This window comes from Ovis aries, chromosome 18, assembly GCF_016772045.2.
Source record: "Ovis aries strain OAR_USU_Benz2616 breed Rambouillet chromosome 18, ARS-UI_Ramb_v3.0, whole genome shotgun sequence".
Lineage (NCBI taxonomy): Eukaryota > Metazoa > Chordata > Mammalia > Artiodactyla > Bovidae > Ovis > Ovis aries.
This window is the reverse complement of record NC_056071.1, coordinates 24633844-24651290: the sequence shown is the minus strand read 5'-3', so window position 1 is coordinate 24651290 and position 17447 is coordinate 24633844. Positions and strand designations below refer to the sequence as shown.

The 17447-nt window shown below is 48.1% G+C and overlaps 1 protein-coding gene across 1 annotated transcript; it reads right to left on the bottom strand.

The window, feature by feature from the left end:
- Positions 1-226: 226 nt before the first annotated feature.
- On the bottom strand, positions 227-3334 carry TLNRD1 (talin rod domain containing 1). Its single transcript, XM_027957134.2, has one exon. The coding sequence runs from the start codon at positions 2013-2015 to the stop codon at positions 927-929; it is 1089 nt and encodes a 362-aa protein (XP_027812935.1). The 5' UTR covers positions 2016-3334; the 3' UTR covers positions 227-926.
- Between the last annotated feature and the right edge of the window lie 14113 nt (positions 3335-17447).

Below are 17447 nucleotides of genomic sequence, written 5' to 3'. Positions count from 1 at the left end.
CCACTGTATGTGTCCCCTGCCTTTACAAGGGGAGAGTTTTCTTTTTACAAACAGTTCTCTCTTTAATCCCAGGCTGTTCAAATAAGTTAACTCTTCAGGAACAAGCATAAAGGAGACCCACCTCACTACTAGTGAAGCGAAACCTTTCTAGGGTGCATTTCCAGGAATGACAGGCAGCCTGCAACATTACAATTATTGAAAAATCAACAATCATTGCAGAAAGTCATCTGAGAAACATAACATTTTAATAGATGAAATAAATACTCCAGTACATGCAAGGTAAAAACTTGACATGGGGGGGGGGGATCACTCTATAGTGTAAATTAAAAAATAAAACACACACTCACAGTAGCTTTCTCCCCCCATTTGCAAATCACATGGCAAAGTCATACTCTTTCCACACCAAGTATACGCCTAATCCATCACGACTGCTTAAAAAAATAACAACATACAAACAAAAGGTAGCTACATCCATGTCTAAGGAGTGAAAACTGAGGTAACCTTTCTTTTAATTAGGGAAGAAAATAAAAGACCAAAAAAGAAATGAACCCATGACCTCCTTCCTGCCCAAATAATAATAAAATTTAGTTGAGGAGTCCCGGAAGGGGAGCTGGGGTAGGGGGCGGGGGTTAACACCGCAACCAACAGACGTCACATCTTCCACCTGCTGGTCCCTACTGTGCTTGGGCTGGTGGGGCACGGGGCCCTCAGAGTGCGTGCATAAATGGCATGTATGCATGTCCCTGCCTTCTGGAAGATTCCTCATGAGCATTTAACGGGGCGGGGGGTAGGGGGCAAGCTTCACCGTTGATTTCTTTGGTATAAATGGAAAAGGGCAGAGAATATGTTATCTTCCTTTAGCCTGGGAGTGGGTTGGGGGGATGGAACAGGGAGGGGATGAGGGTGAGGATGGGGGGAGGGTGGTGCTAATTCACAGAATTGGAATTCACTGGCGGTAAAGTCCTGGGCGAAGACCTCTCCCTTAAAGCCTGAGATAGCAGGGTGCAGCCTTCAGACACGGCGCAGGCCGAGTTCCTCAGCCTCTCCCTGTGGTCCGACATCTTGGCGCCCCCGTCGGGGTGCTGCGCCAGATCCCTGAGGCACTGGGTCAGGAGCACGCAGGCCGACACCACGCTCATGGCACCTCCCAGGATGGCGGTCTGCACCGCCTTGCCCTCGGCGCTCACGGCCGCCGCGCGACCCAGGAACTGCGGCTCGGTGGCGAAGCCCACCAGGGCGCCAACTGCCTGCACCAATGGCCCGCTGAAGAGTGCGCAGCGGCTCCGCGCCAGCTCGCTGGGCGCCGCCTTCACCTCGCGCACGCAGGCCAGCAGCGCTGACGCGCTGGTGCTCATGCACTTGACGCCCAGCTTGAACTGCTCACGCGAGAAGCGGTCCCGGGACTTGTCGCTAGCCAGGGCGCACGCGTCCGTCAGGAACTTGAGGTTGCGCGACAGGCCCTGCGACACCTCGAGCAGCAGCTGCGGGGTCATGTCGGCCAGCGGGGTGGCGCGCAGCACGGCGCAGCCCTGCTCCACCTCGTGGCGGCAGCGCGTCACGCGGTAGCGGTCCACCAGGCCCGGCTGCGCAGGCTGCGCGCCTGGCGTGGCCACGGCCGCCAGATAGGCCGCGTGGGCGGAGCACTCGGTCAGGGAAACCACCAGGTCTCCCAGCTCCACCAGGCTGTCCCCTGCTTCCCCGAAGCGGCCCATGTTGAGCTGGCTCTGCACGTCGTGGGTGAGGATGGAGAGCCCCTTGGTGCGCGCGATGATGGTGTCCCGGCACTGCTCAAAGGACTCGGCGCCGGCGCAAGAGGAGGCGGGGCCCTCGAAGAGCACGGGCCGTGCCTCACTCGACAGCAGCAGCAGGTCGGCCACCAGCTGCATCTTGCCTTTGCAGTGGTCACAGACGGACACCAGCCTCTTCCGCGGCTGCGACGAGGCCCCGCCGACGGCGCTCGCTGGAGCCGGAGAAGCCGCCTCGATACTGGGCTTCCCAGCGCTGCCGCTAGCCATCGCGCCCGGGGGGCACTGGCATGCCGCTGGGGAGCCCGCTACCACCGCCGCTGCCGATGCCGCCGCCCCCGCGGCCGTCGCGACTCAGCTGGCCAAGGCCGCGGTGCCTTCCCCGCACCATCATGCCATCCACCGCCGCGGGCAGAGGGCACTGGGCTGCGGCGGCCGGAGCCCCGGCGGCGCGGAGCGGGCCCGGGGGCCACAGAACGCAAGAGGCTCTTCGGGTAGCGGTGAGGGGCTGCAGCTTTCGGCCTCTTGGAGGGCTTGCAGGAACCATGAACCGGGGCAGAGCAAACTCACAGACTGCGCTCCTCGTCGCCAGAGTGCCAGGAAAGTCCCTTCCGCTGGGCTGCTGCTGCCGCCGCCGCCTTCCTGGGCATGGCCCGGTCCGACTGCCGGGGCAGGGGGGGGCGGGAGAGGGAAGCTGGGAGTTGTCCTTCCTTCCTTTCTTTGAAATAAAAATCCTTTCCTCGGGGAGGAGCGCGGGCGGCGGCTCCGGCAGGCTCTGCTGTCAGCCACCTCGGGCTCGGCGGCGCACGTGGGCTTCAGGCGTCCAGACCCCGCCGGGCGGCACTTCCCCGCGACGGCGGCCGGGGCTGGCCCTCGGGGACGCACGGCCGCCCCGTGGGCATCTCCTGCCTCCCGCTCTCGGGAAGCGGCGGCAGCAGGGCCGAGGGTGTGGCCGGTGCTGGCGCGGCCGAGTCAGTCGGGCGGGAGCCTGCACTGATTGCGCACAGCGGCCGCCCCGCTCGCGCTCTCGCCCGCCCGCCACGCCCGGGCGTGCCGGGCGCCGCGGCGGCCCCTTCCCGCCTCGCCGGTTCACAGAGCGCGGCCTGGAGCCGAGGCGGCACGCCCTCCCGGACCGCGCGCCCCACGGCCCGCCGCAGGCTGTCGGCGCGAGTCCATCCCCGTCGCCTCCTCCCCGCCTCGGGCCCGCAGCGGCTGAGCTCTCCCGGGACCGCGGGCCCTGAGCATCGGACGCCGCCGTGCGCGTCTCCCTGGCGGCCCGGTCAACTCAGAAGGTCCCTGCGGCGCTGCAGAGACCCGCCCGGGCCCCGGCTCCTGCCATTTTTGTCAACCTCCAACTTCCGAGCGAACCGGGAGAAACTGAAAGGAAGGGCGGGGGCCGAAAGGCAGAGGGGAAAACACCCGCTTCCTCTCCCCGCGCGGCTTCACCTCGGGGCACGGCCGTGGGTGCACCGCCGTCCGCTCGCCCGCCGGGGCCGCTGGAAGCTTTTCCTCTTCCCGTCCGCGCCTCGCCCCCGGGCTCGCCACCGCCGCCTCGGCCGTAACCTCCCTGGAGCCTATAGAAATCTTTTGTGTGGCGTCACCGCCTTTCGTTTAAATCCCGCTTCCTCCTCTCGCCCTTCCTCCCGCCCCCTCCGCCGCTCCCGGATGCTTGCGCGATGCGCTGCTCCTCCCCCGGGAAGCTGGGTGGCTGCGGGAGGACGCCCCCGCCCAGCGCTGACTCCGCGGGCGCCGGGCCGGTGGTCCCCGGCTGAGATGCAGGGGAGCGGGCCGGAGGGAGGCCCGTCCGGGCCGGGGGCTCAGCGCCCACCCTTGGGAGACCCGGGCGCAGCCGCCGGTTGGGCTTACGTAAGCTCTAAGCCCGACCCGGGGGCTCCGCGCTTCCTCCCCGCCCAGGGAGCAAGTCTCAAAGGTGGCCTGTTTTCTGGACCGAAGGGAGGACTCTTGGCACCATCGCCGAGTGGTGTGCTGGGGTCCAGTCATCGCGTTTTGTGGGCTGTCGATCGGTCGGCCAGGCTCTCCTCCGCCCTTTGTTGTGTTTGCTCCTCTTCCAGGGTGCGATCCTGGAGGGACTGTGCGGGTGAGCAAAGAGCCCTGGAGATGGGAGTCTGGGAAGAGCAGAGCTGGCCGCTGGCGGCTTCCTCCCTTCAGCTCAATAGCCTTTATATAGTTAGAGCGTGAGCTTTGAACCAGATTTTTTTTTCCTGGGGTCAGTCTTCCCCAGCCATGTATGAGTTGTGTGACCTTATACAAGTTCTCTCTCCAAGTCTCCGTTTTCTCCTTTGGAAATTAGATACTGTGCACTGACTGCCTGAGTACTTGGCTCATAATGTAGCTCTGAGAATTATGAGCCTGTACTGGCACAGTCTGCCCTCCCATAACTTATGTGTCGTCAGCTGCATAATGAAAGAATAGTGACCAACAGTTAAATAAGAGAAGCAGCCTTCGGAGGTAAACACCCCCATTTTACAGACTAGGAAAGTGTTGGTCAGATGCCTCACGTGCCTTCCCAAGGTCAGGAAGATAGCAAATGCGATGGCAAGAAGCCAACCGCCGACCTCTTTCTCATTTGACCCAGCCCTTGCTCTTCAGGAAGTGCTAGAAGCATCCAGGCTTTCCTCATTCCCCAAACCCGCCAGGATTCCAGGGGTCCCCCCACTTCTTAGCCCTGAAATAGGCCATCTAGGTGCCCAGCACAGCACAAGCTGGGTGTTTTCAGCCAATGGAAATGTTTGTTCTTCTGCCCCTTTCTAGAACCTAGTGTCACCTTTTTCCAGCCAGTTGTCACTTGTAACTGGGATGGATGACCTTGCAATTTATTGTCCAAACAGAAGCAGTTTTGAGACTAACTGTGAGATGTGTTACTAATAAACTAACCAGTAACAACAGCAGAGAAGGCACCCCACTCTAGTACTCTTGCCTGGAAAATCCCATGGACAGAGGAGCCTGGAAGGCTGCAGTCCACGGGGTCGCGAAGAGTCAGACACCACTGAGCGACTTCCCTTTCACTTTTCACTTTCATACATTGGAGAAGGAAATGGCAACCCACTCCAGTGTTCTTGCCTGGAGAATCCCAGGGACGGGGGAGTCTGGTGGGCTGCTGTCTCTGGGGTCGCACAGAGTTGGACATGACTGAAGTGACTTAGCAGTAGCAGTAGCAGTAACAACAGAGACAAACTTGAATGGTCACCCTGCTTATAACTTAAAGGGTCCTTGTATTTCTTCTTCATTCTATTTATTTTGCAAACTGAGGCCTATAACACTGCTCATTTTCTAAACTAGCAGTGATTCTGTAGGGTTGATCCTTTTTATTTCTCTACCAGAGAAAAACAGTTGGATAAATCAAGGTCTTTGCAGGTAACCTAGGAATAGCACCCTGGTTTTAGTTAGTTCTGAAAACTTCTCAGAAAGTCAGACCATACCCTTCACATCCAGTTTTTTTTATTCATAAAACTCCTCTGAAGTCAGAGGATTTTTTTCCAAAGCCACTTGGTGCTGCCTAGGGTCCTACTTTGCTTCTACATGTGCACTCTCTTTGGTTGTCGTTGTTGGAATTTCTGAACCCCAACAATGATCTGTGACACATAAAACATCCCACTATACTCAGTGACATTTGGTTTAGCTCTTAAAATCAGATGAAATTGGTTTCTTGGCCCTCCTGGCTTCATTTATCAGATATGGCACCTCTTCCTAAACAAATCCTTCCCAGTACTGACCCTACCTTCCTCTGGGTCCCCTTTACTTTCTGCCATCTTTTATCTCTCTACAAACAAAGGGCACCTACCACATGCCAGGCCCCGTGGCAGGCACAGTTACAAAATAATGTGAGGGCTTGACCTCTTCTGAAGAGTAGAGTCCAAAAAGGGCAACAAGGAAAACAGGTCATCATGACTACACTATTCTTATAGTGAAAGCAGAATCAAAAAACTAGGGGGACTTCCCTGGTGGTCCAGGGGTTAAGACGCCCCACTGCCAATGCAGGAGGCATGGGTTCCATCCCAGGTTGGGGAACTAAGATCCCGCATGCCACATGGTGTGGTCAAAATAAACACATAGGGAGATTTAGAAAGAAACTAGAATAGAGTACTACTGTTCACCAAACAGTCCAGTTACATTCGATGGGACCATGTGATCAGTCCTGAGCCTTGAGATGTCAATGGTAGAGATGTGGGTTGTCTCAGATGGAGGCTGGGGAAAGCCAATCTAATTCTCCACTCTCTTCCCCTGCTGTCACTGATCAGTAAACTGTGTCCTAGATGGTGCAACTACCATAAGCTTTGGTGACCGTGGAGCAAACCCCCTCTACTAACTGTGTTGAACAGGTCACATGAGCAAAAAGGAAACTCACTGTGGAGCCACTGAGATCCAAGGGTTGTTTGTTGCTGTAGCATATTTTCATCTAACTTGATTAACAGAGGAAGGCTGTGACTGCCCCTGGATTCTCTGCAATAAGAGCATTTTCTTTAGAAAACTCCACCCATTATTTCTAATCCTCATTAAAAAATTTTATTGTTGTTTAGGGCTAAGTCCTGTCACACTCTGCGACCCCGTGGACTGTAGCCCACCAAGTTCCTCTGTCCATGGGATTTCCCAGGCAAGAATACTGGAGCAAGTTGCCATTTCATTCTCCAGGTGATCTTCCCGACCCAGGGATCGAACCCATGTCTCCTGCATTGGCAGGTGGATGGATTCCTTACCACTACACCACCAGGGAACGCCTTCTTTTAAAATTAAAATATGCCAAAACAATTAAAAAAAATTTTTTTTTAACAAGGGACTTCCCTGGTGGTCCAGTGCTTAAGACTCTGTGCTTCCATGTAGGGGGTGTGGGTTCAATCCCTGTCTGGAAAACTAAGATTTCACATACTGCATGGTGTAGCCAAAATTTAAAAAAAAATTTTTTTAATTAAAATATGATGTGAACCAAAGTATTTTTCATTAAACTGAAAACAGACGAAAGCTGAAAAGATTTGGGCTGAAGGACTGGCTAAGGGAAAGCAACTGGGATAGACAAGAGGAAGCTGGAGCTGGGCAGAAAATGGCTTAGCCCCTGCAGAATGTCTTCTCAGTGCCTGGCTCAAGGCCAACACTTAGTAGGCATTTAATAAATAAGTGAGCGAACAAGATGCAAATAGAAAGCTGACTCAGGATTTGGGGAGGAAGCTAAGGTCAGGAGCGGCAAGATTGTTGGAAACATGCTTTTCTTCCTTCTTTACCTGTTCTAGTAGGTACATCCGCCTCCTGGACTTTCAGCAGGTATAAGACAACTGGAGAAGGAAATAGCAACCCCACTCCAGTATTCTTGCCTGGAAATTTCCACGGACGGAGGAGCCTGGCAGGCTATAGTCGTGAGGTCACAAAGAGTCAGACACAACTGAGTGGCTGAGCACACAAAGACACCAGTGTGAGCTTCTGTTTTTTTTTTTTTTAATTGTGGGAAGATATTTATAACATAAAATTTACCATCTCGGTCATTTTTGTGAACCTAGCCACAGTTCCACGGTGTTAAGTATATTCACTTTGCTGTGTAACCATCACCACCATCTGTCTTCAGAAAAATCTGACATCTCAAACTGAATTCTGTACCACTCCACAATAACTTCTCATTCCCCTGGAAGTCACTATTCTACTTTGCATTTCTATAAGTGTGACTATTCTAAGTACTTTATTTAAGTGGAATCCTGTAATATTTTTCCTTTTCTGTCTGGCTTATCTCACTTAGAATAATGCCTTCATGGTTCACTGATACTGTCACATGAGTCAGAATTTTCTCCCCTTTCTAAATTATTATTTTTAAAGATATTTATTTATTTATTTGCATCAGGTCTTAGTTGCAGCATAAGGGATCTACTTCCCTGACCAGGGATTGAACCTGGGCCCCCTGCATTGGGAGCTTAGAGTCTTAGTCACTGGACCACCAGGAAAGTCCCTTTTCTTTCCTTACAAGACTGAATAATTTTCCACTGTATGTATCTAGCCCTACCAGGTTTGATATGGAACACTGACACTGCAGACTTGATAGACTAACAACCAAGCTGTGTTTGGTCTACAGTGCCACCTGGTGGTCAGTAAGGGGCATTCCCTGCCCCAATGTATCTTAACCTTTGAAGCAGTGTTCTTGTTTTGTTTTTGTGATCATAATAGTCCTTGTGTGTGCATGCGTGTTCAGTTGTGTCAGACTCTTTGTGACTCCTTGGACTGTAGCTCACCAGGCTCCTCTGTCATGAGATTTCCCAGGCAAGAATACCGGAGTGGGTTGCCATTTCCTTCTCCAGGGCATGTTCATAACCCAGGGGTTGAACCCACGTCTCTTGCATCTCCTACATTGGCAAGCAGATTCTTTACCACTGAGCCACCAGGGAAGGCCCCTGGGGGGGGTCTGTAGTCATAGGTGGGCCAATTAATTCTCAGGCATTCTTTCTAACACATAGCTAAACATCTTCCTTACTATGTTCATTTCAATGTCTCTTCTAAAGGAGAGAAATTTGTATCTGGAAAATTTACCCCTACTCTCTTTCCCCCAGATTTAGTCATTCTCCACAGGTGATGCATGAGAGTGACATCTATTGGCCTGTGGTTCATTACGGAGCAGGGTCACAGGGCAACAGGTCACTCTCCTTACCCACCAAGTCCTCTTTCTCTCTGGTATACTTTGTGCTCATACAGTAAAACCACCTGGGCAGGGTCTCGCCTATCCACTCTCATATCCACCCCCCATCCCTACCTGCCCTCCCTCCCTCTGGACTGTCTCTGTTCACCTGAAGCTAGTGTATTTTGAGGGAGGCCTGTGTGCAGGGCCTGTCATAGCATGACAGTTATACCTGTGTCTTCAGTTTCTAAGATCTGGAATTTTCTGTAGTCTGATTTACCAGGAAGCCCTACATGGAAGTGAAGGTTGCTTTCACAGATAAATTCTCTACCCCATTTCCCTGATGGTTAATGACCTTTGGATGTACTTTCCAGAATTCTGTAGGGGAAAAAAAATAAGTACTGAGATCTAGACTCCCCAGACACCTAACACCAATCACACCTATTTTCTGACTTATGTTTTATTATTTGATTTTATTTTTAATCTTATTTTATTGTTATATAATTTTAATTTATTTTATTTTTATTTTATTATATATATAATTTTATTTAACTAATTCTCTAATATCTGTAGCTACTGACTGATTTATGTGCTAGAATGTAAATTAGTCAATATAAATAAATAATAAAAGAATAAAAATAAAATATATAATAAAATAAAAAGCAATAAAATAAAATTATATACCAATAAGATTAAAAATAAAATAATTTAAAAAAACATAAATCAGAAAATAGTCAGGCGTGATTGGTGTTAGGTGTCTGGGGATCCTAGATCTCAGTACTTATTTTATAATAATATTAATTAAGACTTCCCTGGTGGCTCAGACGGTAAAGCATCTGTCTACAATGTGGGAGACCCGGGTTCGATCCCTGGATCGGGAAGATCCGCTGGAGAAGGAAATGGCAATCCACTCCAGTACTATTGCCTGGAAAGTCCCAGGGACAGAGGAGCCTGGTAGGCTACAGTCCATGGGGTCGCAAAGAGTCGGACACAACTGAGCGACTTCACTTACTTATAATATTAATACTTGGCTATCGGGCTTCCCTGGTGGTTCAGCAGTAAAAGAATCTGCCTGCAAGGGCAAGAGACGCTGGAGACTCGGGTTTAATCCATGGGTGGGTAAGATCCCCTGGAGGAGGGCATGGCAACCTACTCCAGTAGTCTTGCCTGGAGAATTCCATGGAGCTTGGCAGGGTACAGTCCATGGGGTTACAGAGTCGGACAGACTAAGCCTGCATGCACAGAATGACTAGCTTTATTGCTCCTTTACATGGAGCCTCCATGACCCCCAGACAGACTCAAGCATTTCTGCCCCCTTGTACCTCCTGTGCTCTGTGCCTGGCCATTAGCATAGTGTATTTGTAACTGTCTACATAACTTTCCCTACCACCCTGTCATCCCTTTAAAGACAGGACTTGATCTGTGTATCTCTGTGACACTGGACTGCCAGGGAAGTCCTATAATCAATTGCATTTTTAAAGGGGTAGAGGATGCCCAGAAATGCACTGATGCTTCCAAAATACTGATGATACTGTTCTCACCAGCCACCAGTGCACTGCGTAGTCATCAATAAATAATTTAATGAATTCATTTGCAGTTCCCTGCAAGAAGGTCCTCCTTTCCATGAACCAACATCCTGTTGCCCACAGCTCTTACTGAGTAATGGACAGAAAGTTATGGACCTTCAGAAACCCACAGAGGGGCTTGGCCTGTGTGTAATCATGATCTACAGCTCACAGCTCTTGGATTGAATGCTAGGCCTTTGCTTAGCAGGTGTGTTCAGCCCACTTCCCTTACAACTTGTCTTGGAGAGTCCAGGAAACGAGTTCTTTGGAAAGACTGTAAGTTCTCTAAACATAATTGCCTCTATGTGTGCTGCAAAGTATAGGAGATGTTTCATGTAACACAGATAAAATTCATACCTTTTCCTCTTAGGAGATGAATTCAAATCACTTCCCTAATTTTCAGGGCAACTGCAGTATTATAGATAATTTTAATTAAGTGTATTATTCTGAGAATTTTTGCTTAGACTTTTCAGTATTTGGGAAGCATCAGTGCCTTTATGTGCATCCCCTACCCCTTTTGGGCTTCCCTAGTGGCTCAGCTGGTAAAGAGTCTACCTGCAATGTGGGAGACCTGGGTTCACCTGCTGGGTCAGGAAGATCCTCTGGAGAAGGGAATGGCAACCCACTCCCGTATTCTTGCCTGGAGAATCTCACAGACAAAGGAGCCTGGCGGGCTAAAGTCCATAGGGTCGCAAAGAGTCGAACATGGCTGAGCAACTGACACTTTCACTTTCCCGCCTCTTAAAATACAACTAATTATAGAACTTTCCTGGTGGTCCAGTAGCTAAGAGTCCGAGCTCCCACTGCAGAGGGCCCGAGTTCAATCCTTAGTCAGGGAACTAGATTCCATATGCCACAATGATATACCACATGCTACAACTAGACATCCTGCATGCCACAAGTACAAGATTCTGCATGCCCCAACTAAGACCTGGTGCAGCCAAATAAATGAATGCTGCTGCTAAGTCGCTACAGTCGTATCCGACTCTGTGCGACCCCATAGATGGCAGCCCACCAGGCTCCCCCGCCCCTGGGATTCTCCAGGCAAGAACCCTGGAGTGGGTTGCCATTTCCTTCTCCAATGCATGAAAGTGAAAAATGAAAGGGAAGTCGCTCAGTCATGTCCGACTCTTAGCGACCTCATGGACTGCAGCCCACCAGGCTCCTCTGTCCATGGGATTCTCCAGGCAAGAGTACTGGAGTGGGGTGCCATTGCCTTCTCCAAATAAATGAATAAATATCTAATAAAAAAAATACATGTGACTTAAAATCCCATGCTCAGAAATAGCCATGATATATTTGCAGCTATTTCCCCATATATACATATACATATCATTTTAATACCATGTTATAACATTTTGTCATTTAGTAATATAAACATCTTCAATGTCAATAAATATACATCTGTGACATCATACTTAATGACTGCATTGTTTTGCATTGTAAATGTGGAGTTTTCAGCCTACTGCGGTTGAACATTTAGGGTGGCTCCTATTTTCTCATCTTACAGAGAGTGTTACATAGGATTGATAACAGTGGTTAAGTGAAGAAATACACGTACAGCGTTCAGAAGAGTGCCTGCCACATAGTGAGTGCTGTGGATTATGACCATTTCTATTATTTTCATTGTCTATTTCCTCAGAGTCATTCTTGGAAGTGGAATTAGGTAGTTAAGAATTTCAACACATTTCACCAAATTTTCATGCAGAAAGTCTCCATCCTCTTGAGAGAATGAGAATGTTTTTTTTCCTGAGTCTTGCCAACAATGTACACTATCCTAATTTTTATTCTGGCCCTACCAATAAGCAAAAAAATTACGTCTTACTTGAATTTGCATTTCTTTGATATCTACTGAGATAATCACTGCTGTGCTTTTTCAAAAATATGATTCCTCTCCCTTCCCATGTTTCAATCAGAAAGTTCATATTTTTCTTACTGAATTGTATGATACTTTTCTCTCTACCATGTTGGAGTTTTCCTCCCAGTTTACTGTCTGCCTTTTAGGTTTTTTTCATGGCGTTTAGCAAAACACAACTTTTAAGTGTTTGATTTAATAATATGAGTCCTGCTCTCCTTTTCATAAGAATGATGGTGAACAGGAACAGACACCCACCTCAGCCTGGGTCAATCACATTCTCTCCTGGAAATCTGGAATTATTGTCAGAAGATCATCGGTTCATTGCTACATGTGAGTAAATATAAACCTCAGGAGATATGTGATGATTCTTTTTGCATTGGGTTAAAAAGTACAAAGGGAAAGGGAAGGGAAAGGGAAGTCGCTCAGTCGTGTCCGACTCCTTGCGACCCCATGGACTGTAGCCCACCAGGCTTCTCCGTCCATGGGATTCTCCAGGCAAGAGTACTGGAGTGGGTTGCCATTGCCTTCTTGCATTGGCTTAAAAAGTACAAAACTAAAGTATAATCAATAGGGACTTGCTGGATGGTCTAGTGGCTAAGACTCCACATTTTCAATGCAGGGGCTTGGATGCATCCCTGGTCAGGGAACTCGATACTGCACACCAAAACTAAGAGTTTGTATGCTGCAACTAAAGATCCCACGTGCTGCAAGGAAGATGGAAGATCCTGAGTGCTACAACGAAAACCCAGCACAACCAAATAAATAAATTAATTAAATTTTTAAAGAAAGAACAGTCATGGTCTCCCCTGTCTCCACCTCAGACCCAATCTCAGGAACTTCTTCCCACGACTCCTCATGAATCAGTCTTTAAAGGGTTAATGTTTGGCACCACAGAGCCTCTCGAACTGAGCTGTACCCTCAGGTCACAGGACTGAGTTCTGATGAGCTGGTAACTGTGCCATTCCAGTTTTTCAATATTTTGAATATCATCCCTGCTTGATTACAGATATCACTAGAGGACTTGCCTGGTAGTTCAGGGGTTAAGAATCTGCCTGCCAACGCAGGGGACATGGGTTACAACCCTGGTCCAGAAAGATCCCACATGCCACAGAACAACTAAGCTCGTGCTCTGTGACTACTAAGTCTGTGTCCCTGGAGTCCATGTTCTGCCACAAGAGAAGCCACCTCAGTGAGAAACCTGCCTGCCACAACGAAGAGCAGTGCCCACACGCTGCAACTAGAGAAAGCCTGCACACAGAAATGAAGACCCCGTGCAGTGAAAAGAAAAAAAAAAAAATATATATATATATATATATAGCTAGAAACTCTTGCTGGACCCTCCAGCTGAGGCATCCCTCTCATGTTGCAGTGTGACACTTGCCAGAAGGAGCCCAGCTAAGGCCACCTTAAGATGGGAAAGTTGGTGGGAGAATTGATTTTACCATTTGCAGCCACTGAACCTCTTAGAGGCATGGCTAATAGGTTAATATTAAACCCCAGGGCAATGGTGGCCTCATTTAAGCCACGACCATGCAGTCTCTTTCACTTCTGGCCCCTCCTCTCCTGCCTTACTACATGCCCTCAGACCAGGTTCACACTTTTTTTCTTTATCGAATATGTTACAATGTTGCTTCTGTGTTATGTTTTGGGTGTGTAGGATCTAAGTTCCCTGACTAGGGATTGAACCCGCATCCCCTGCATTGAAGGTGAAGTCTCAACCACTGGACTGCCAGGGGTGTCCCCAGGTTCGCATTCTTATCCCATCTGGGTATTCCTGCCTCCAGACTCCTTTTCGATGGGTCTTTCATCTGGCCTCCAGTTCAACTATCCTGAGTGCCTCAGTGATTAACCGAAATGGTGCTATGCTGGGAGAAAGATAAACCTGGTCATCCATAGACCAGGGTTCAGGTTCTTCCCTGCCACTTCACTAGCTGTGGGACCTCAGACAAATGATGCAATTCCAAAATCAGAGTTTCCCTCTATTATTATCATCATCATATGATAACAAGGACCTCCTGAAATCTGCATTATACTTACTGTGGTTTATTCATCTCCTCTGCTAGTTTGCAGGCTCTTTAGTGCAGGAACCTTGTCATATTCATCTTTCCATTAGTGCCCATCTGGTTCTTGACTGACAGTAGACCCTGGACATTCCTGCTGGTCCAGTGGTTAAGACTCTGCACTTCCACTGCCAAGGACGCTGGTTCAATCCCTGGGCCCGGAAGTTCCACATATCTTGTGGTGGGGCAGAAAAAAAAAAAAAGAAAGAAAGTAGACCCTTAGTTCTGAAGAAAGGAATGGCTACCCACTCCAGTATTCTTGCCTGGAAAATTCCATGGATAGAGGAGCCTGGTGGGCTATAGTCTGTGGGGTGGCAAAGAGTTGGACTCAGTTGAGCGACACACACACACACACACACACACACATCCTTAGTTAAAATACATTCTCACAGGGTTGAACTGAATCAAGTTCCAAACATCAGATGGGTGACAATGCAATCAATCCAGATGTTTCATAGTTCTGGATAATAAACTGAATTCATTTCCTCCTTAGATGAAACTAGTCCTGGGATTTTTTATTTTTTAACACAATCCCAACAACTTATGTAAAACATTAAATGACTTTTTTTTCCTGTATCATTAGATACAATGGACCAGGAATCCCAGCACTTTTACACCTTAACTTAGCAGCTGGCAGAATGAATGACCAGAGTGACCCCTCCCAGCAGAGCACATGACCGACCACAGCTGTGCATGTTTGTGAGCATGACTGCACCAGGACAGGCGCTGAGCCACTGGGTGGAGCAGTGCACTCTGGGGAGAAGGCTTATGACATTTCCCCTATGATTTCAGAAAATAAAAAAACTTTTTCTTATGAGTTGTTTCTGCTCAACGACAACAGAAAATGGCATAGCGTGTACATAGGAGAAGAGGGTAACAGAGGATGAGATGGCTGGATGGCATCACTGACTTAAAAGACATGAGTTTGGGAAACTCTGGGAGATGGTGAAGGATAGGGAAGCCTGGCGTGCTGCAGTCCATGGGGTCCCAAAGAGTCCAACAGAACTGAGCAGCTAAACAACAACAAATACAGATACAGGGTATCAGCCATCCCAAAGTGGAAGAGCTTTAGACATCAATAGTCCTAGGAGTGTGAAGGTGAGGCAGACATTGTTAACTAGTTACTGCTCAACTTTCACTTCCTCTTTTCCCTTAATGACAAAATCCCAGTTTTATTTGGGATGACAATCTAGATAGCCTCCCTTAGAAGGCTAGGTTTCAGCCCATGTGATGTAAATAGAAGTGCTCTGTGGAACATCCAAATAGGCTGCTTAAAGGAAGATGACTCCATTAAAAAGTGTGCTCCTTTTGGCTTTTCTTCTTCCCTCCTTCCTCGGGATCAAAGTCATCTTGCCCTTGAACTTGTGACCTTGAAGATGGAAGCCACAGACCAGTATGAGGGAGCAGGATGAGAGAAGAGACAGGGTGCCAGATGATCAAAGAACAAAAATACAAGCCCTAGATGCTCAGTTTCCAGCTGCTTTTGTGAGAGAAAAATCAAACAATAATCACAAAGGCCTCTGTCTTATTTAAACCATTTTTTTTTACAAATTCAGTTTTGTTTTATATGTGGCCTATAATCTATCCAAGCAAGATATGTTAGTTTGCTAGGGTATAAGACTCTTGAGAGTCCCTTGGACAGCAAGGAGATCAAACCAGTCAATCCTAAAGGAAATCATTGTCTGGTATCTTTAGAGCCTTACTCTGTTGAAGTGATTCTCAGCTAAACATTATGTCTGCTTTAACTTTGATAAGTATTTCCACTTTTGTTATTTATTAGTGGTATCTTTTTTTGAAGTGTCAGATGTTGTGGCTATTTAAAATAAAACGTCATTATAATTAAAAAAAAAAATCCTAAAGGAAATTAGGATTATATACTCAGGAAATACCCTGAGTATTCATTGGGAGGACTGATGCTGAAGCTTCAATACTTTGGCCACCTGATACAAAGAGCTGACTCAATGGAAAATCCCTGATGCTGAGAAAGATTGAGAGCGAGAGGAGAAGGGGGTGACAGAGGATGAGATGGTTGGATGGCATCACTGACACAATAAACATGAGTGTGAGTGAACTCCAGGAGACAGTGAAGGGCAGGGAAGCCTGGTGTGCTGCAGTCCATGGGGTCATGGAGTCAGAAATGACTTAGCAACTGAACAACAACAACAAAGCACAGACCAGGTGGCTTAAACCAGGGGTCCCAAACTTCTGGGAGCTAATGCCTGATGATCTGAGATGGAGCTGATGTAATGTTAATAGGAATAAAGTGCATAATAAATACAACGCACTTGAGTCATCCCAAAACCCCTGCCCCTGCCCCTGGTCCATGGAAAAATTGTCTTCTACAAAATTTGTCCCTAGTGCCAAAAAGGTTGGGGACTGCTAGAATAAACAACAGAAATTCATTTCCTCACTGTTCTGGAAGCTGCAAGTCCCAGATCAAGGTTGGGCTGGTTTCTTCTGATGCCTCCCTCCTTGGCTTGTAAATGGCCATGTTCTCCCTGTGTCTTCACATGATCCCTCTATATATCACTGTGTCCAAATCTCTTCTTTTGCATGGATACCGGTCATACTGGATTAGGGACCACCCCCAACAACTCATTGTAACTTAATTCCCTCTTTAGAGATCCAAACAGTCACATTACCAGGTACCGGAATTAGGGCTTCCACATACAGAATTTGGAAGGATACCGTGTAGTCCATAACACCAGGCGGAAGTAAAGAGGTTTATTATGGCTCTTTTTTCTTTTGGTAATAGTATAAAAATTGAGGTGGTGCTAGTGGTAAAGAACCCGCCTGACAATGCAGGAGACATAAAAGAAGTGGGTTTGATCCCTGGGTTGGGAAGACCCCCTGGAGGAAATGACAAGCCACTCCAGTATTCTTGCCTGGAGAATTCTATGGACAGGGGAACCTGGCTGGCTACATTCCATGGGGTCACAGAGAGTCAGACACAACTGAGAGACTAACACAACTGACATGACTGAAGTGATTTAGCATGCACCCATCAACAGGGTAATAAGGAAATAAAGTACAGGTATATTAATACTATATTTTATTAATATTGTACTATACTATACTTCCTTGGCAGTCCAGTGGTTAAGACTTTGCCTTCCAATACAAAGGATGAGAGTTCAAACCCTGGTCAGGCAGCTAAGATCTCACATGCCTCACAGCTGAAAAACCAAAGCATAAAACAAGCAATGTTGTATCAGACTCAATAAAGACTTTAAAAATGGTCCATATAAAAAATTATTTTAAAAAATCAATGCATACTCTACTGCACTATAGTCAAACTTCATGTCATATTGCTAAGTCAAAAACCCTTAAAATGCTAATACGCATAGCAACTTGTAGTGTGGTCACATGTTAGTCATTCAGTCATGTCCGACTTTGCAACCCCATGGGCTGTAGCCTACCCGGCTCTGATGTCCATGGATTTTCCAAGCAAGAATACTGGAGTGGGTTGCATTCCCTTTCCCAGGGGATCTTCCTGACCCAGGGATCGAACCCAGGTCTCCTTCATTGCAGATTCTTTACCCTCTTTGAGCCACCAGGGAAGCCCATGCTGACATAAACACACATATAAATGCAACAAAACCGTTTCCAGAGACA

Bases quoted from the DNA above. Each gene is read 5' to 3' on its own strand.
- TLNRD1 (XM_027957134.2), bottom strand. From the start codon at position 2,015: ATGGCTAGCGGCAGCGCTGGGAAGCCCAGTATCGAGGCGGCTTCTCCG.